General features: G+C 49.3%; 1 protein-coding gene and 1 long non-coding RNA gene across 32 annotated transcripts in view; one reads left to right on the top strand and one right to left on the bottom strand.

The window, feature by feature from the left end:
- Positions 1 to 20,164, bottom strand: part of CATSPERG (cation channel sperm associated auxiliary subunit gamma) — a 30,357-nt gene that overhangs the window by 8,124 nt on the left and 2,069 nt on the right. For 18 of the 31 annotated variants that reach the window (XR_009730880.1, XR_009730881.1, XR_009730879.1 and 15 more), the window contains 13 exons: positions 15,412 to 15,556; positions 14,923 to 15,052; positions 14,671 to 14,743; positions 13,508 to 13,663; positions 7,364 to 7,535; positions 6,182 to 6,319; positions 5,159 to 5,218; positions 4,844 to 4,944; positions 3,706 to 3,989; positions 2,741 to 2,852; positions 1,413 to 1,571; positions 1,209 to 1,321; positions 253 to 466 (listed from right to left, as the gene is read on the bottom strand). Coding sequence is in view for 28 of the 31 variants with exons in the window: in XM_061388102.1 (XP_061244086.1) it covers positions 253 to 466; positions 1,209 to 1,321; positions 1,413 to 1,571; positions 2,741 to 2,852; positions 3,706 to 3,989; positions 4,844 to 4,944; positions 5,159 to 5,218; positions 6,182 to 6,319; positions 7,364 to 7,535; positions 13,508 to 13,663; positions 14,671 to 14,743; positions 14,923 to 15,052; positions 15,412 to 15,556 (1,857 nt within the window). In the remaining 3 variants the exon portion in view is untranslated. Of the gene's footprint in view, positions 1 to 252; positions 467 to 1,208; positions 1,322 to 1,412; positions 1,572 to 2,740; positions 2,853 to 3,705; positions 3,990 to 4,824; positions 4,945 to 5,158; positions 5,219 to 6,181; positions 6,320 to 7,363; positions 7,536 to 13,507; positions 13,664 to 14,670; positions 14,744 to 14,922; positions 15,053 to 15,411; positions 15,557 to 20,164 lie in introns of all 31 variants that reach the window. The other 13 variants (XM_061388105.1, XM_061388115.1, XM_061388116.1 and 10 more) reach the window with 8 other exon arrangements.
- LOC133230541 (uncharacterized) lies at positions 434 to 3,516 on the top strand. Its single transcript, XR_009730886.1, has 2 exons — positions 434 to 520; positions 609 to 3,516. It is a non-coding gene; the product is annotated as an uncharacterized LOC133230541 (long non-coding RNA).

Genomic DNA, 20,164 nt, shown 5'->3' with positions numbered 1-20,164 from the left:
GCCTCAGTCCCAGCCCCTGACCCAAACTGAAAGATATACACCCAAGCCCGGCTTTCGGCCCGACCGCCCACCCCCGCCCCCAGCCCAAAGCCATCTCTTCTGAGCCGAGGTCGATCCCCTCCTCGGCCCCCCTTCAGCCTCGGAAGCACCGAGGCGGCTCTGCTCTGCTCCGCCCTCCGCCGCGGTTCTCCGGCTTAGAAGCCCCTGCGATACCGCCTCAGGCAGGATGGCGCCCACCCGGACAGCGCCCACCTTGTCGTACTTCGAGTGCAGCGAGAGCAGGTAGTAGACGAGGCCCTGATAGACAGCCAGTGAGTTCTCGCTGTGGAAGCCCCAGGGCTCCAAGACACGCGGCGGCTGCGCGCGGTAGCGCTCCTGGCGCGTGTAGATCTGCGGATTGGGCAGCTCCTGCAGACGCATCACCGTGAAGGGGCAGAAGTTGGAGAAGGACAGCGTCAGGTGGCTCCTGAGTGGTGGTAGTGGAGGACGGAAGCTGACTTTTCCGGGATCCGCTCACCAGGTACCTCCGCGGGCCTGCTTCCCACCCCTGCGCGGCTGACTACGCAAGGCTGATCCTGACCTACGCAATCCCTGACCTTCCTCCTCAGGTTCAGCCCCTGGACATATTCATCTGCTTGTCCCTCAGCCCCTCAGAACAGAGTTCTGGACCGCATCCTAGACTCTCCCCGGCCCCTCCACAGTACTCAACCTTCTAAGGGTTCTTCCACCTCACTCCTCCACCACTCCCAGCTGCCTCCCTGGGCGAGGATGCTCTGCAGGTGAGCAGAAGGATGTAAAAATCTGATCATGAAGTTCAAGTTCCTCCCTACGACCACCAGGGTCACCTTTTCCGCCTGGTCTCCAGGGCACTTCAATGGCAATGCATTCTATCCATACTACGCTCCCTCTCAGTTCTTGATCACCCAATCTCCTTTCCGCTTGGCACAAGTGGTTCCCCCTGTCTGGAACACCCTTCTCCATCTACCACCTCGTCAGTTCTCCTCACCCTTCATGCACGTCTTCTCGTTGAAGCCCTCCGTGATGCACCTTGCCCTCAGGCTGGGTTAGACCCCTCCTCCTTTGAGCCCAAAGGCTGTCACTGGGGATGGCTTGGTCTCCCCTCCCCATCCCCCCCACCCCATAATGGGAGCTTCAGACAGCAGTGCCTAAGGCTCTCTGACTATCTCTGTGGTTCAGTATCTTCTCACCCTTGCCGCTCCAAGACATATTCTTTACTGATCTGCTGGTACATCAGTAGCTGCTCCACGGGCATGAGCCTCTTGATGAGCCTGCCCTGCTGGTTGTCTATCAGGTACACCAGCTGCAGTGGGAAGGCACGGGCCACATGAGCCGGTGTCAACCACCCTGCAGCTCCCCCATGTCTCGCCCACACCATCCCCCCGCCCTGGCACCTGGTACAGTTTGTTGTCTTCGTAGAAGAGGGTGACCATGGTCTCATTGGGGGCGTAGCGAGAGGACTGCTGAAGAACCTGGAGGCTGATGTACACCTCCCAGGCCTTGGACGGGAACAGCTGGTACACCTGGTAGCTGCCCTCCAGCAGGTACCAGATCTGGGGGTGTGACAGCCGGGTGTGTGCGTGAGGCCCGGGGGTGCTGTGACCACCCCCCCCGAGGGGTGAGGACCCCACTCCCTGAGGGGTGAGTCTTGGGTGCTCACCTCCGGCTGGGACCAGGTGAGCCATCTTTCTGCTTCTCAGACCCAGCCACCTCTGCTTCCAGCCCTCACTCCCCATGATACATTTCTTCAGTGTTTCAGTCTGCTTGGGTTTTTATTACTTGCAATGTAACCATTCCTTATATACACAATGCCAGAAGGCTGGGGATCTGAGGGCTAAGCCCTCTTTTTCCCTTCTCACCCTTCTTAAGATTCTTTTTTAATGTGGACCATTTTTAAAATTGTTATTGAATTTGTTACAATACTGCTTCTGTTTTCTGTTTTGGTTTTTTGGCCCTGAGACATGTGCGATCTCAGCTGCCCGACCAGGGATCGAACCCACACCTGCTGCAATGGAAGGTGAAGTCCTAACCACTGGATGGCCAGGGAAGTCTCCCTTCTCGCTCTTTGACCCCTTCAGGGTCTTAGTATCCCCTTGGCCCCAGTTTCCCTCCTCTGCACTGCTGCCCACCCTCTTATCCTCTAACACATTTGGCTGTAGACCAAATCTCCTCCTTAGCTTCAACTTGGAGGATCCTCTCCGGCCTCCAGTACATCCCCCGTCCATGTGGCCTTCTCTATGAAGCCCTCCGTGACGCGTATACCCCCAGACAGCGTCTGAACTTCCATGGGTGCTGTTTTCCTCACTGCAGCCTTGGCTGCTCTGAACTGTCACTGTCTGGGAATGAATCCATCCTCCCAACTGGACTGGGACCCTGTGAGGGCAGGGCCCACAGCTGACTCATTGGCCACTATGTCTCTAGCACTGGATCAAGTGTGCTGAGCTGCATGGCAGAATGAAAGAGGGCTCCCTCTGGACATCCGCTTGTGACTCTGAGCACAGGGCCTTTACCCTACTGAGTAACTTTGGAAAAGACACCTCCTTTTTGAGTTCAAGGATTCTCAGCTATAAATGGAGCTTCTGCTGCCCTTCCATTCCCCAGGGTCCCTGAGAATGTTCCCTCTCCTGGGCCCTTTTACCCTGATGGGGGTGGGGGAGAAGAGAGACCCCTGGGCTTTGTGGCTGGGCAGAAAGGAAGTGGGGAGAGGGGCAGGGCAGTCCACCTCCTCATTCTCGGTGACAATGGCCATGTCCCCTCGGAATGAGTTCACCAGGTACTTGATGGACAGCTCCTTGGGGAAGTCCGCCAGGTAAATGAAGTTTTCACTGTTAAAACTGAAACGGCAGAGGTGGGAGGTCAGGACACCCAGGTGAGGCCTGGAGAATATCTGCTTCCCTGACTAGTCGTGACATGCCGCTGCGGGAACCATCTACTCGCTTCTCCGCCAGCCTGATGAGAACGCACAAAGGAAGCCTGGGACTCTGGTTTCTGCCCCCCACCTCCAAACCCTCTGGCTGACCTGCCCATCCATAAACAGGAGCGTTCAACCAAAAACTGCCAGCCTCCCACAGAGTTGGCTCTGGGTCCTCCAGCTTCCTGAAGGGTGAAAAGCATCCTACCCTCTGCCTGGGCCATGTCCCTCTATTGCTCACACAGGTTGGGTCCTCATAGCAGGTTTCATTTAAGAAAGGATTCCCACCACTGGGACTTCCCTGGTGATCCAGTGGTTAAGAATCTGCCTGCCAATACAGAGGATGTGAGTTCAGTCTCCCATGCCGCAGAGCAACTAAGCCCGTGCACCACAACTAATTAAGGCCAAGTGCCTCAGCTATTGAAACCCTCATGCCTAGAGCCTGAGCTCTGCAACAGGAGAAGCCACTGCAATGAGAAGCCCGTGCGTCATGACGAAGAATAGCCCCTGCTCGCTGTGACTAGAGAAAAGTCTGTGCACAGCAACCAAGACCCAGTGGAGCCAAAAATAAATAAGGATAAAACGTTGTTTGTTTTTTAAAGGACTCCCAGCTTTAAAATATCAGCTTCCCCTATTCTATCTGTGCCCACCCCAGTCCATGTTTTCTCCCATGATGGTTCTGATCTCTTCTGGCCTTGGGCATTCACACCCTGAAAACTTGGTGACTTCAGAAAGGAGCCCCACCCTATGTGGGGCTGGGGAGGCCGGCTCCATACCTCTGGAGGAGGAAGTTGCCCCAGATGAGCAGCAGGTTGTTATATGGGTTGTAGGACATGCCCTTGGGGACCATAGGAAAGTTGGTATAGGACTCTGTCCCTAGAATCATCAGGAACTCCAGGCCTCGAGCTGGCAGGTACACAGCAAAGTGGACACAGCAGTGAGGTGGGGTCGCTTGGGCCTCTCCTGGCACCCACCCACTTTTCCAGCCCCCTCTGCCTTCCCCTCCTACCGTCAGGGATGAATTCTGGGATGGTGTAGAGCACAACCAGGTAATCACTGACTGCAGGTGGGGAAGAGAGCAAAATCTCCTGAGACCCTGAGCTTTCAAGACCTGCAACTGAGCAAGTCCCCAGCTCCCCAACGCCTCCAACCCCATCCCAACAGCTTCCCATTTGGGCCCACTGTTGTTGCTGTTGTTTAGTTGCTAAGTTGTGTCCAATTCTTTGTGACCCCATGGGCTATAGCCCACTAGGCTCTTTAGACCTTAGAATTTCTTCATGTGAATTATAAAAAGGCACTTCCTCTAAGAGGATACAGTCCTGTGAGGGCAGAGGACTTGATTCCTTGGCTGGGGAGCTCCAGACACAGCCTAAACAACTGTACATGCACACCTGCTAAGTTGCTTCAGTAGTATCCAAACCTAAGGACTGTAGCCCTAGAGGCTTCTCTGTCCGTGGGATTCTCCAGGCAAGAGTACTGGAGTGGGTTGCCATGCCCTCCTCCAGGGGATCTTTCCAAACCCATGTCTCTTATTGTCTCCTGCATTGGCAGGCGGGTTCTTTATCACCAGTACCACCTCGGAAGCCCTATTCTCACTCCGTCAGCTCACATCAAATCTTATTGGGAGCCACAAGGCCCTCCCAGGTCTCACATCTGCTCATGCTTTCAATCTCCCTCCCTCCCCTTCCCCCTCTGCTCCAGTCTCATTGACTTCCTCTCAGTTTCCCCAGGCCACTCAGCCTGTTCTCCACCACTGCCCCCTGACCTAGCAGTGGCAGGAGCCACATTTCCTTTCTGCTATCTGTTGAGCACAGATGCCACAGGATGGAGCAGCAGTTCATAACCCCAGCTCCTGCCCCTTCCTGCTTAGCAGCCCCCAATGATGCCCCAATTACCCAGGTCATAGCTGACCACCTGGAAATACTTCGAGGAGGTAGGGCCTACAATCTCCACCAGCATCAGTAGATTGTAGTCACCGGCAATGAATACAGCCCAGGTGATGGAGCAGTTGTCAACTGGGGAGGGAAGATAGAGGTCCAGAGAAGCCCCTTCAGCCCCGTCCCCCTCCATGGTCTCTGTGACTGCCATGTCTATCCTGGTGACTCTCCACCCGTCCCCAAGAAACTGCCTGTCTTTTCCCGTGGCCTCTCCCACATCCCCGATTGCCCCCCAACCTTCCCAAACCCGCCCTATTCCCCACCCCCGCAGACCCATGTAGGAGCGGGGTACCTAGAATTGCATTGCACACAGACCGATCCCTGGGCAGCAACTTGAAGGACACAAGGCCATCTGAGGAACAGAGCAGATCAATGCTCAGGCCCTTCCCAGCCCATCTGGCACCCCACCACATCAGCTCTTCAGTTATCCAGGGTTGAATACCTGTGCCTCCTTCTTAGCCCTGGGCAGCTCTCCCCCAACTGGCCTTTCTGTCCATTCACAACTGACCTATCAGAATATGTCTGCCTGCTGGTCACAGTAATTGGCTCAGGTCTGAGCACATGACCAAGAAATGGGCCAGAGTGAACCCTGGGATCTGTGCTAAGGCCAGTGGGGAAAGACTCGCTAGGGGTGACTCAAACCAGTGGGAGATGTGAGCCCCGAGTTCCTGGATGCCATCTCTAACCCCTGTGAAAATGAGGCCAAATTACAGGGCTAATAATGACAAACCCTTGAGTAGGACTCACCATGTCCCTAGTGCTCTAAGATCTTCATATATGTCCACTTACTTAACCTTGATAGCAACACGATGATGTGGGTATTAGTATTCTCAGCACCATTTTGCAAATGAGGGTAAGCACCCGAAAAGAGAGGTTGAGTTACCTGTCCAAAGCCACAGGTGACTTGAGTTGGGTGTGTTAGAGCAGTCTCTCTCCTGAACCCATGCTATAATCCCTAGGCTATTCTCCCTTGCCAAGGGATAGTCCTGACGATTCACTCTGCAAGCCCTGGATCCAGCTATGCCTGATGCTGCATCTGGGTCTTTTCATCTATATAAGTTTATACATTTTCTACACTTAAATGATTTTTGAATTGGGCTTCTGCTCTTTGAAACCAAACACATTGTGAAAGATACATTACCCATCCCCCCCACCCCGCCAAGCCCTGCCACTACAAAGGCATAAACCCATCTTGACTCACAGCCTGGGACCCCTCCTGAAGGAAGGGGTGAGAGGTGAGGGCCCGGGGTCAGAACTCTTAGGAGTGAGAGGATCCAGAGGGGTCTCTTGGGCTGCTGGAGACCCCAGACCTTACCTGTGATGGTCCCAAAGTGGACGTAACCTTCGTTCTTGCCAGCGGTGAGGGCCATCACATACTCGGAGCCATTGCTGTGGAAATGCACGGGGCACAACCTCTTGATGCACTCGTTAGCCAGGACTCGAACCCATCTCTCTGTGGGGGCCAGCATAGACATTTGAGCCTGGGACCTTGAGCCCCCAGATCCAGCTATGCCTGAAACCAACATGCTCCTGAGTTTTCTAGCTAAGCCAGTAAACACCCCTTTCTTTGACTTATACCTATTCTAACCTGGTTCTTCCCATTGTCAAAGTTCCTAAAGAAAGAAAGTGAGAAAAATAAAGCCTTTGGGAACACCCACTAACTAATGAAATAGGGGTTACAGTGTAAGTTTCTGTGGTCCTGTAAGTTCACATCGCCCATTTACATGGGGCAGGGGCAGGAGGCAGGGGTCAGAAGAACTAGGGCTTTGATATCATTTAAAAGACGAGGCCGAATCCAAAGTCTCTCTCAGGATTTCCCTGGTGGTCCAGTGGCTAAGGCTCTGCATTCCCAAAGCAGAGGGGCTGGGTTCAAGCCCTGGAACTAAACTCCACATGCCACAGCTAAGAGTTCACATGTTCAACTAAAGATCCCACACGCTGCAACTAGGACCTGATGCAGCCAAATAAGTAAATTTTTAAAAATTAAGTCTCTCTTTCCCTCCCTGATCAGTCTCCTTCATGGCTCTGCCTTTCCAACAGCCCATCTCTGATTCTCTCTCTGTCTGACTTTCTGCCCCTCCCCAGCGCCCCACACTTCTCACTTGGTGTGCATCTCTCTCTCGTATGTCTTTCTGACACTCTCTGCGCCTTTGCATATGAGTGAGCATGCACGTGTGTCTTTCTCTCTTTGCTCCCTCCCTTCACTCTCAGGCCTCTCTCTGCCCTTAGTCGGTTCAAGACTCCTGGGAAGGTCTGGATGAAAGCCTTGCCCCAACATACAGAGGGCAGGAGGAGGCGCCTGCAGGGTGGGAAGTGATGCTTCAGGAGCTTGGGAAGTCCCTCCTACATCCCCCTCTCCCACCCATGGTAATTCCATTCCCAGGTGCCTCCAGTGATGGAGTCCCTGAAGTGCCCTCCCTGGGGCTCCAACAGGCAGGTCCCACGGCCTAAGATGCCCAGGACGCCCGGGTATGTGACCCGGCCAGTGACCCCTCACCGCTGCCATGATTGTTCTCGTAGAGTGTGGTGTAGGTGCCTGTGAAATAGTAGATGAGCTGGTTCTGCCGGATGAAGAGGGTGCTCTCAGTGGCAATGGCATCGTAGATGGTGGCGGTGAAGCTGGCTTGGGGGCAGTAGAAGGAGCCTACCCAGCAACTGTCAATGCTCAACTGCGGGGGAGTGGAGCCAGTGGTGAGCAGGTGGCCTTGATCTCCACTCCCGTGTCCCGCCTTATGGGGAGGCACCTGCTCTGACCACTGCTTGGGATGGACACATGTGGCTGCCCCCAGGGCTCCCTTTCTGCTCACCCTCCAGCAGCATCTTGGTGGCCAAACTTCCCCCAACAAACTTCCCCTGGAAGCAGGTGACCCAGGCCAGAGCCAGTGGGGGCTTTCTATGCTCCCTGGAGTTGGGCAGTGCTCCATGTACTCAACAGGGCTCAGCACAGCTAGTTCCCCAGGCTACAGTCAGGATTGTCCTCAAGTGGATCCAAAAGATTCCATGCTTGGCCTAAGGCACATTTTAATAATACTATTCTGTGTTTTTTATATTCATTTATTTTTGACTACACTGGGTCTTTGCTGCTGCATGTGGGCTTTCTCTAGTTGTGGTACGAGGGCTTCTCATTGCAGTGGCTTCTCCTGTTGCAGAGTATGGGCTCTAGAGCACGGGCTTCAGTAGTTTTGGCTCATGGGTTTAGTTGCCCCGCAACATGTGGGATCTTCCAAGACCAGGGATCAAACCCATGTCCCCTGCACTGGCAGTTGGATTCTTAGTCACTAGACCACCAGGCAAGTCCCTATCCTATTCTATTTGAACAACTGGCTATCTGAACTCACTGACTGATCACTAACACTGGCAATATCATTAACAGTGGGAAAGCACCAGCAATGAAGGGCTCTTGCCTAAAAGACTGAGTATAACTTTAACCAAGCTTCTAGAACTCACTACCAGTTTATAGGCAATATAAGGTGTTGCGGATAGAATTTACATGTTGAAGCTCTATCCCCCAACATGACTGTGTTGGGGCCTTAAAGGAGATAATTAAGGAACAGGGAGGTTATAATGATGGGGCCCTAATCCTATTGGACTGGTGTCCTTATCAGAAGAGGAAGAGACACCAGAGCTATCTCTCTCTCCACATATGCACAGAGAAAAGGCCACATGAGGTCAGTGAGAAGGTAGCCATCTGCAAGCCATGGAAAGAGGCCTCACTAGAAACCAACCCTGCTGACACTTTGATCTTGGACTTCCAGACTCCAGAACTACAAGAACATAAATTTCTGTGTTTAAGCCACCCAGTCTGTCATATTTTATTATGGCACCCTGAGACTAATATTCAATACATAAGGTCAGAGGAATAAGTTAACTGATTCTATGAAGAGGAAAACAGCCAGGGCTTCCCTGGTGGCTCAGTGGTAAAGAATCCACCTGCCAATGCAGGAGACATGGGTTCAATCCTGGTCCAGGAAGATCCCACATGTTATGGAGCAACTAAGCCCTTGAGCTGCAACCAGTAACCCTCACGTGCCTCAAGCCAGTGCTCTGCAATAAGAGAAGCCACTGCAATGAGAAGCCCATGCACTGCAGAGTAGTATGCATTCACCAGAGTAGCCCCATTCACAACTAGAGAAAGCCCACGTGCAGCAATGAAGACCCAGAGCAGCCAAAAAAAAAAAAAGCAGCAAACAGTCAAATTCTATAGGACGAAAGGCCTGGCTTCTTAAATTACCCGAAAAAAAAAAAAGGTGATTGATGGTTGTGGGTTGGGGGAGAGCAGACTTATAGGTAAGAAGAGAATTAAGAGAGTTTACAACCAAATGCAACGTGCACATCCTGATTCAAGCAAACCAACTATAAAACACATTTTTAGATAATGGGGGAAATTTAACTATGACCAGGTCAGATGATATTGGATTGGCCAAAAAAATCATTTGGATTTTTCTGTAACAGCTTACCAAAAAATCCAAATGATTTTTTTGGCCCATCCAATATTAGGGGCTTATTGTTAATTTTGCTGGGCATCATAATGGCATTGTGATTTTATTTCTTAAAAGTCCTAATGTGTTAGAGATATTTCCTCAAGTATTTCCAGAATTTATGAGTGAAATGGTATGATGGCTAGAATTTTCTTTCAAACATTCTAGGGGAAAAAAAGTAGGGCAAAAAAAAGCAAAATGTTAATTATTGAAGCTGGGTTCATCATACAATTCTCTCTACTTATGTGTTTGACTGAAAATTTCCACTAGAAAGTGGAATTTTCTACTAACTTTTCCAACAAAAAGCATAAATCAGAGATTTCCCAGTGGTCCAGTGGTTAAGACTCAGAGCTTTCAATGTCCAGGGCATGGGTTCGATTCCTGGTTGGGGAACTAAGATCCCACACGCTGTGCAATGAAGACAAGAAAAATTTATTTTTTACTTTTAAAAAGTATAAATCAAAATAAAACTCTAGGCTCTGCTGCTAAGGGAAATTTTACCAAGTTAAGAGGAACATAAACATTCTCACTTCCCTATCTATTCAGTACATGAGATTTCTGCAGACTACAGACTTTGTTGCTATGCCTGGGCAAACTAACGTGCACCCTCACAATCTGTCATTTTGATTGGATATCACAATGTATTGCTCTGTTAATATTTAAAGTGCTGCCTCTGTTTTCTGGAAGAAATACTTGGAAAATTTCTTTGTTAAACTAGAAGATCATCACATCTCCCCTCTTCCTCCACATGCCTGAGAAAAAGAAAAGCTGTGAGTCAGCTGGATTTCTTTTTCTTTTTTTTTGCATTTCTTATTTGAGCAGTGTTTGAGAGTTCTGACTCATTTCCCCCAACAAGCAGCCTGTTGGGGTTCTCTGACCACAATGACTGAGTCAAGGTGGGCGAATGGTGAGCCACACCAAGTGGAAGGAATCTTGTGATTTGAGGGTTAGAAGATAATGGGAAAGATATTTCCCACTGGATGTGGGCCTGAGAAGATGCAACCTCTGCAGTTCCAAGTCCAGAGATGTTTGAGCATAAAGTCAATCATTTGAGCAAGCTCTGGGAGTTGGTGGTGGACATGGAAGCCTGGCGTGCTGCAGTCCATGGGGTTGCAAAGAGTTGGACATGACTGAGTGACTGAACTGAATTGAACTGAACTGAAAGTCAATACAGAGGAACCAGGTTTGAGAACTGGAGAGAGAGAGAGAGACTCAGATTTGGTGACACTGTTTGAAATCCTGGATCAAACTGGACCTGAAGTCCTGAATTTTTTTGGTTACATGAACCAACAAATTCCCTCTTCCATCTTTGGCAGGTAGCTAGTTGGGCTCAACTCCATTTCTCCCATTTTCCTTGGTAATGGAGTTTTAGCAGAGTATGTGCCAGCCAGGTGGAATTAGACTTCCCAGGCTCCCTTGAAGTACATGTTGCCAACTGACTAATTCCTCAGCAATGGAATGTGACTGCAAGTGAAACTTGCTTAAGAGAAAATAGCTTGCCCTTCACTTCTGCTCTTTCTCCTTCCAAGCTGGCTTCAATATGGACATGGGCATGATGCAGCTCCAATCACACGGGTAAGATCAACACCTGGGGCCTAGAGGATGGTGAAGCAGGAAAGTAAAAGAGATTGGGGTTTCTCACATCTGGACTGTTTGGCAAATGAGCAATACTATCCATTTAAGCTGTTCTCTCTCAGGGGTCTCTTTGATACAGCATCTATTAATTTTTTTTTTTTTTGGATGCACCATTCAGCTTCTGGAATGTTCTCTGACCAGGGATTGAACCTGGGCCACAGCTGTGAAAGCCTGGAATCCTAATCACTAGACTTCTGGGGAATTCCTGTTACAGCATCTAAACGTGACCAACACAGGGCTGAAGATAGCTGCATAGTGTGTGTGTGGAGGACGGGGGCGGGCAGGGGTTGTTCTTATGAGATCCTAGGGGCAGTTGACAGGAGTGCTGAGGTGTGAAACAGGAAGAAAGAGGGAAAACAGCAAAGACAGCAATGTGGGAAAAGTCCTTCTGGTTAAAAAATGACAATAAATAGACTTCGATTTTGGAGTGACGGAAATCCCTTGGAAATAGAGTTGGTGATTGCACAATACCAATATATTCAATGGTACTACACTGTTCACTTTAAAATGGTGAATTTTATGAATTTTATGATTTTCATCTTGATAAATTAAAAAAAAAAAAAAAGGATGCCTGAAGTTCAAATTGCCCCTTTAATTCTCATGACATAACTCCCCTCCTTTGCCCTCCAAATCTCTTCAGCAGAATTCATTGGCTACATCTCTCCTGTGGGTGTGTTTGCGTCAGGAGCGTGAAAACTGAACAAGGTCTGCAAAGACCTGAGTGAGAAGCAGAGAGCGAACTGACAGGACAGCTCTATAGACCAGAGATGTTCTATAAACAGGAGGAGTTCAACAGAAGCAGGAATTCAGAGCCAGAGGGAACTGAGAGAACATTAACCCACGTGGCGCTGTCAGAAATCAATGTGTGGGAGGACTTCACTGGTGGTCCAGTGGCTAAAAATCTGCCATTCAATGCAGGGGACGTGGGTTCTATCCCTAGTGGAGGAACTAAGATCCTACATGCCTTGGAGCAACTAATCCCATGGGCCACAGTACAAAAGATGCCACGTGATGCAATGAAGATCCCGTGCGCTGCAACTAAGACCTGATGCAGCCAAACAAATATTAAAAAAAAAAGAAATCATGGATGGCACTTTCAACTTTGATGGGAGGAGGTTCAAGCAGTCTTTAGGGGTTGCTGTAGTGCACATTGTTATCTTAGACAAAATTAACCAGCATCTTGTCCCCCCAGCATGTGGCAAAGCTACCCTGATTTCACTCCGGGGGAGTCATCCTTTCACTGTCTCTTGTCTTCTCATGACCCGTGCTAAGCCAGCTGGCACGCTCCATTCTTTTGGGACACATGACCCAAGCTGGGGCCATCAGGACCAAGCAAATAAATTTCAGGAATTTTTTTTAAGAGGTGCTTCCTTTCTCTGCCTATGAGCTGGGATGATATGAATCACTTTGAGGATGGAGTTAATCCAGAAGAAGTGAAGCTGAAAGTTGGAGTCCTCATTCGAGCCCTGAATCAAGCCAGGCCTGCAGGCTGCTCTGTGTCCAGGCTTTGCAGTTGGGTGCACCTATTCAATCCCATTTCTCTGCTGAAACCAAACTGGTTTGGAGTTCTGTCTACAACTGCAATTAACCCAAACATGTTTGTCTTTCACACTGAAAGGACCCTGCTTCAGATACTACTTCCATGTTTTGGAAGTAATATAGGCTCACAAAGCCAAATTTGAAACCCTAGATGCCAGGTGTATATTGAAATTCAGAATTTTCCAGTGTTTAGAAGGTAAGATGACACATATATGAGGCTTCCTCAGTGGCTCAGGAGTAGAGAATCCACCTGTAATGCAGGAGATGCTGGAGCCCCCTGGATCGGGAAGATCCCCTGGATTAGGAAATGGCAAACCATTCTACTATTCTTGCCTGGAAAATCCCATGGACAGAGGAGCCTGGTGGGCTACAAAAGTATTGGATATGACTGAGTGACTGAGCACACATCATGGCACATATATACCACCCAAACACCCAATGAGGCCTGGGGCAGCACCCCATAATCAAATTCCTTAATATTTCTGCAGGGCAGCATCAGAATATTATTAAATAGAATGCATAAAGATTAAAAAAAAAAAAAGAAGTCTTTGTTAGCTCAAGTCAGAGTTTCTTGAGAAATGTGTTTTAGCCTTGAATTGTGAAAATGCCATTTCAAAGATTTGGGATTTCAGAACTACAAATGGTGACCTATAAATAATAGCTTCAACTCCCATATTACTCATTCTGGGTCTGACTGCTATGCATTTGTATCATTCTCAGAATCATTCTGTAAGGTAAATATAAATATCGTTCCCATTTTACAAATGGGGAATCTGAGGCCAGGGTAGGTGAAGCGACTTGCCCAACATCACACAGCCAGGAGGTGGCAGAAGGAGGATTTGAACCCAGCCTGCAGAGTCTGTCTTTTGTTGATGTTATCTGCCTCTTCTGGGCTTTGGTGTACCTTTGGGGACCCCTTCCGTGGCTCTGGGCCCCTTTCCACTTTAGGAGCTGGAACCCAGCCCACCACCTGCCCTGCAGTGACTCACCTCCACGAGAAAGAAGTCCTTGAAGTTTGTGTCGGTCAGTAGGATGGCCTTCTCCTCAGGGATGCCGCCCAGGATGAGCACGGGTGTCTGGTCCACAGTGTACCACAGCGGCCTCGACGGGACATTCACAAAGTGCCGGGGTATCAGATGGAAGAGCTGTGGGGCAGGGGCCAGAGGGCTGCTCAACAAGCCCCTCTCTTCCCACGGTTCTGTCTCGTTTAAGATAAAACCTAAAGAACTTACCCTGACTCACAAGGCCATGTGCAATTTGCCTCCATCACCTCTCTGACCTCATCCTCCACCACTCTCCCCCTTGCTCACTTTCTCCCGGCCACATGGGCTTCCTCACTGGTTCTCAGAGCCTTTATACCAACTGTTCCCTCTACCCGAAATGCTCTTCTAGTAACCATGTAATTCCTGCCCCTGTTCCACCAAGACTGTACTCAAATGTCGACTTCAACTACACCTTTCTTGAGCATCCATATAAACACTGCTGTCCCCTCCTGTGTGTGTGCTCAGCTGTGTCTGACTCTCTGTGACCCTATGGACTGTAGCCCACAAGTCTCCTCTGTCCATGGGATTTCCCAGGCAAAAATACCACAGTGGGTTGCCATTTCTTACTCCAGGGAATCTTCCTGACCCAGGAATCAAACCCATGTCTCCTGTGTCTTCTGCATTGGCAGATGGATTCTTTAGCCCTAAGCCACCTGGGAAGCCCCCACCACCCCCTCTTACAGAGATCTAATTCCCCTCAGTCTGAATTCTCTCCAGCACACTGACTGCACTTTAACCTGCTGTGGGATTGACCTGATCTCATGTGTGCTGGTCTGGTGTCTGTCTCTCCCACTAGACTGTCAGCTCAAAGAGAAGGCACGGATTTGGGTCTGTGTGTTCACTGTTATGTTCCTGTGGTGCCACACTCTGTGCTCAGGAAGTGCCTACTGAATGAATGAATGCACTGTGATTAAGAATATGGGTGCAGGAGTCAGGTGGACACAGTTTCAAGTCTGTGGGCAAATGGCTCCATCCTTTTGGGGCCTCAGTTTGCTACTCTTTAAAATGGGTATGTTAGAGGACCTTCTCTCACAGGTCACTGTCAAGACTTAACATGTACTTAGCAGAGCATGGCACCGGGGCGCTTCCCATCACCGGGGCCCCCTCACCTCATTTCCCACAGTGAATTGGAGTTCGTGGTCTCGCCCTCTCTCCAGGAAGCCGTTGATGTTCACGTGAAACCTGGAGGTGGGTGTGGGGCAAGCACGGGTGTGGGCTCCGGCTGCTGCCAGGGCTCACAGCCTCTTCCCTGCCCCTTTCCCTCCCTGAGGACCCCTCTTGTCTTCTATGGGAATCCGCCAATTAGGAAGCCCCTCCCAGAGTCTCCACACCTCACCCAGCCCGGGATCGGGAAAGGGCACCTTTTATTGGGAATGAAGGGCCCCAGGCCATTGCTGCTAACGTCCACGCGCATGACAACGCTGCCGTTCTTGATGGGCATGGGTGTGTACCAGCTCATGAGACACACCTCCTCTGCGTCACATCTCTCTGCTGGCAGGCGGTGGGCACTGAGGCTGCTGGGGCCTTCCAGTAGCCTCCTCCCACCCTGGCCACAAACCACTGGGATCCCCCCACAACTTGGCATGTTCCATTCTCAGCCATGGATACCCCTGGGGCCTCTGTGTGGCCCCATCTGGGCCCCGGAACCTGCTGAGGCCTCCTTGGCCACCCCCCTCCCAGGTCAGAGATCCCTGTGAGGCCCCCAACCATCCCCACATCCCCATCAGGTCATAGGCCCCTCTGATGTTCCTAGCCGCCCCTTGAGACCATGAACCCTGCTGAGGTTCCCTGGCCACGCCCACACGGCCACGCCCCCACCCACCAGGCAGGCTGTGACCCTCCAGGCTCACCTGGGCTGCGGAAGGGGGCTGCCTCCATCTGGATCTGCAGCTGCTCTATCTTCCAGCGATGGAAGTTGACTGGGGACTGGAAGGTGACCAGCACCACTGGCTTCAGCCCTGTCAGGTGGCCCTTGCGGACCAGGGCCTCAGAGGACTGAGGGCGAGATGGCCCCACAGGGGTGCCCTTAAGAGAGCCTGTGGGTCCCCCTGCCTTGACCCAACCTTTACTAGCCTGCCTTCTTCCTAGGCTGGGTCAGGAGAACAGACTCTCCATCGTGGGAAGGTCAGAGAACATGTTCTAGGTTTGGGGCTCAGGAGGGGGACGGGACCAGTCTAGGAGAAGGGTGGAAGTGCTTTCGGCTGGGAGGGAGTCAGGAGGTCTTCCCGGAGGAGGTGAGTCCAGAGCAAGGTCCTCAGACAGAAATTAGACATAGGGAATGCATAGGGCAAGAAAGCGTGGGATAAACAAAAATGTAAAGGTGGGAGCACCTGGCACCCATAACTACTAGCAGCATCTTCCCTCACTTCAGGGATTCCATTCTCACTCTTGGGGCTTCTGGTTTAGGGACTGGGATCTGGGATATGATGGGGCAGTTAGCCCCTGGAGAAAGGCATGGCAACCCACTCCAGTATTCTTGCCTGGAGAATCCCACAGACAGAGGAGCCTGGAGGGGCTATAGTCCATAGGGTCACAAAGGGTCAATCATGAGTGAGGTGACTTAGCAAGCAGGCAGGCAGGGGCAGTTAGACAGAAAGGAACTAGAGACGAGGGTGACCGGGCGGCCAGGGACAACCTCCCAGAAACGCCAGGATCCTGGCTGGGCTAATAAGGGAGGGCAGGGCTTAGAGCAGCAGTCCCCAACCTTTTTAGCACCAGGGACCAGTTTAGTGGGGACTAAATTTTTCCACTGACCAGGGTTGGGGGGTGGGAGGAAGGTTTCAGTATGATTCAAGTGCACTACATTTATTGTGCACTTTATTTCTATTATTATTACATCAGCTCCACCTCAGAACATCAGGCGTTAGATCCCAGAGTTTGGGGACCCCTGACTTAGCATGGAGATGGAAGGAGGAAGACATGTATTCTAGGGTATGTGCTGTGCTGTGCTTAGTCATTCAGTTGTGTCGAACTCTGTGATCCCATGAACTGTAGCCTGCCACGGTTCTCCGTCCATGGGGATTCTCCAGGCAAGAATACTGGAGTGGGTTGCCATGCCCTCCTCCAGGGGATCTTCCCAACCCAGGGATGGAACCCAGGTCTCCTACACTGCAGGAGGATTCTTTACCATCTGAGCCACCAGGGAAGCCCATGCATACTGGAGTGGATAGCCTATCCCTTCTCCAGAGGATCTTCCCAACTCAGGAATCAAACAGGGGTCTCCTGCATTGCAGGCGGATTCTTTACCAGCTGAACTACCAGGGAAAGCCGGTTCTAGGGTATAGAACAGCATTAATATTTCATTTTTTGGCCGGACCATGCGGTATGCAGGTCCCTGATGAGTGATCAAACCCAAGCTCCTGGCACTGGGAGTATGGAGTCTTAACCACTGGACCACCAGGGAAGTCTCTAGAAGAGCATTAGAAAAGGCTTGGAGGCAACCCCAAGAGACAGCTGTGCTCAAGTCACTGTGGGCAGGGGTGTGGGGGGAGCTATGAGACACTGGTGGGAGATTTAATTAAAATTAGTCTGATTCCTTTGGCACAGGCCTTCATCCTGAGGAATGCCTCGGCCCAGGCCCTTTCAATCCTGCCCCCTATACCTGTCCCAGCCCTACCTCTGGCTTCCAATCACAGGGGAGCAGGTGTGGGTGTGTTGGGGACCTCTTCCTTATCAGGGCTATACTGGCCACAACTGCCCTGGTGCTGTCCACCCTTAACTCTTGTCTGGACCAAGCATCAGCCTCCTCCCTGTCTCCTTGCTCCTGCTCAGCCCCCCATTCAGCCTGTTAACACCTGAATACCATTGCATCCCTCCTCTGTTCAAAACCTCATGGCTTCATCTCACTAGAGAGAAAGCCAGGTCTCACTCTCCCCTCCCACTGTCCCCCTTGCTTAGTCTGCTCCAGCCACACATGGGCTCTGGGCGGTTCCTCATATACACCGGCTTCGGTCCTATTTCAGGGCTGCTGCACCTGCTGTTCCCTAGGCTCCAATGTTTTCCCCAGTTCTCTCCCTTTTCATCATTCAGGCCTCTGCTCAAGCTCTTCAGAGATCTTCCCCAACCATTCCAGCTAACGCCTTCACCTTATTTTATTTTCATCTTTGCACTGATTACACTATTAAGTTGTTTTCTGTATTTACTTGTTGATTGTCTGCTTCCCTGGTGGGCTGAATCCAGAAGAAAATTCAGGCCACATTGTTTATCACTGTACTGCTTCCCCACCCCGTTGTGGGAAAAAAAAAAAAAAGAGGGTCTGACTCAGAGTTCAGTGTTGCATAAACAGATAAAGGAATGACTATCAGGCTTTCACAGATAAGGAGAGAAGGTTGATGGAGTCAACTCTCTGCCCAGGTCACACTCTAGAAACTTATTGCTAGTGTTCACTTTCTATGAACCAGCCACTGTGCTCAGTGCTTCACACATATTTAATCATTTTATGAAGTGGGTACGATCATTATTGTAGCCTTGTTAAAGATGAGGAGACTTTGGTACAGAGAAGTTAAGTGACTTGCCTGAGATCACTCAGCTGTTATGAGCAGACTAGTGTTTGAAACCAGGTAGCCTGGCTTCAGAGCTCAAAGGATTCACAATCATGCTGTACTTCCTCCAGATAATATGAGTCCACGGTAGATTCAAACCCAGGTCTGTAGCCTTCAGAATTTCAGTTCTAAACCACCACATTCTGCTTATTTCAGCCAAAACAACCTTAAGGAAGAACAAACTTGGAGGACTCAAACTTCCCAATTTGAAAATTAATACAAAGCTACAGTAACCAAAACAGTGTGGTGCTGGCATATGGACATATAGAACAATGGAATAGAATCATATCCAGAAATATACCCTTATACTTATGGTCAACTGATCTTTGACAAGGATGTCAAGACAATTCAATGAGGAAAGAATAATCTTTTCAGTCCTGGCATAACTGGATATTCATAGGTAAAAATTAGACCCCTACCTCACACCATATACAAAAACTAACTCAAAATGAATCAAAGGCCTGAACATAAGACCTAAAACAAACAAACAAACTCTTAGAAGAAAACATGGGAGTAAATTTTCATGACTTCTGGTTAGGTGAAGCTTTAGACAACACCAAAAGGACCCGCAACAAATGAAAAAAAAAATTGATAATTGGGCTTTATCAAAAATTAAAACTGTGGTGCCATTTTATGATATGTGAATTATATCTCAATAAATGTAAAGCTTTAGTGCTTTAAAGGACATCATTAAGAAAGTGAAAAGACATGGAAAGTGAAAAATATTTACAAATTATATATCTGAGAAGGAACTACTTTCCAGTATTTAAAAAGAAATTTTATAATGTGACAATAAAAAGACAAATAACCCAGTTTTTAAATGGGCAAAGGATCTGAACAGACATTTCTCCTAAGAAGACAGATAAATGGGCGTATGCTAATGGGCTTATGAAAAGATGTTCAACATCATTAGTTATGAGGCAAATGCAAATCAAAACCACACTGAGATACCATTTCGCACATATTAGATGGCAAGAATCAAAGAAATGGACAACAACAAATGACAATATAGAAAAACTGGATCCCTCATATACAGTTTATAAGAATGTAAAATGACATGGATTTGCTTTGGAAAACAGCCCAGCAGGTCCTCAAAAGTTAAACAGAGTTATCATATGACCCAGAAATTCATTTCCTAGGTATATACTGAAGGGAACTGAAAACAGATGCTTACACAAACACAGCATCATTCATAATAACCACCCCCAAAGTGGAAATAACTCAAATCACTATCACTTAATGAATGGCTAAGCAAAATGTAGCACATCCATACAACTGAATATTGTTGTTCAGTCGCCCAATCGTGTCTGACTCTGTAACTCCATGGACTGCAGCATGCCAGGCCTTCCTGTCCCTCACCATCTCCCAAAGCTTGCCCAAGTTCAAGTCCATTGCATCGGTGACTCAGCCATAAAAAGGAAATACTGATCCATGTTATGGATGGGTCTTGAAAACATGTTAAGTGGAAGAAGTCAGGTACAAAAGGCCACATATTGCTTGATTCCATTCTTATATGAAATGTCCAGAATAAACAATTTCACAGAAGTAGAAAACAGATTAGTGGTCTCCAGGGGCAGCTTGCAGAATTTTAGTTCCCCAACCAGGAATCAAACCTATGCTCCCTGCACACCAAGCCGGGACTCCTAGCCACTGGACCACCAGGGAACTCTTGAACTGTATATTTTTAAATGGTGAATTTTAGGACAAGTGAATTCTATCTCAGTTAAAAAAATATTTTCTTTACTTTATGAGGAAAATATCTGTTTCTTTTTCTTTTTGACCCCAATATCTGGCATGTGGGATCCTAGTTCCCTGACCAGGGGCCCAACCTGTGCCTCCTGCAGTGGAAGCTTTCAGTCTTAACCACTGGACCACCAGGGAGTATCTCTCTGGTTTTTTTCTTTTCTTTTTTTTTTTTTAATGGAAATTAAAAGCTAACAAGCACAAACTATGTGCCTGGTGAGATACCAGGAATCTTCTTGAATCTTTAAGGTCCCTAGGGTTCAATGGTGGCATGCCTATTTAAATGTTAGAAAGGGGGAAAACTGAGGCCCCAACAGAA

Source organism: Bos javanicus, chromosome 18 (assembly GCF_032452875.1).
Source record: "Bos javanicus breed banteng chromosome 18, ARS-OSU_banteng_1.0, whole genome shotgun sequence".
Lineage (NCBI taxonomy): Eukaryota > Metazoa > Chordata > Mammalia > Artiodactyla > Bovidae > Bos > Bos javanicus.
This window is presented reverse-complemented; position numbering and strand designations above follow the sequence as displayed.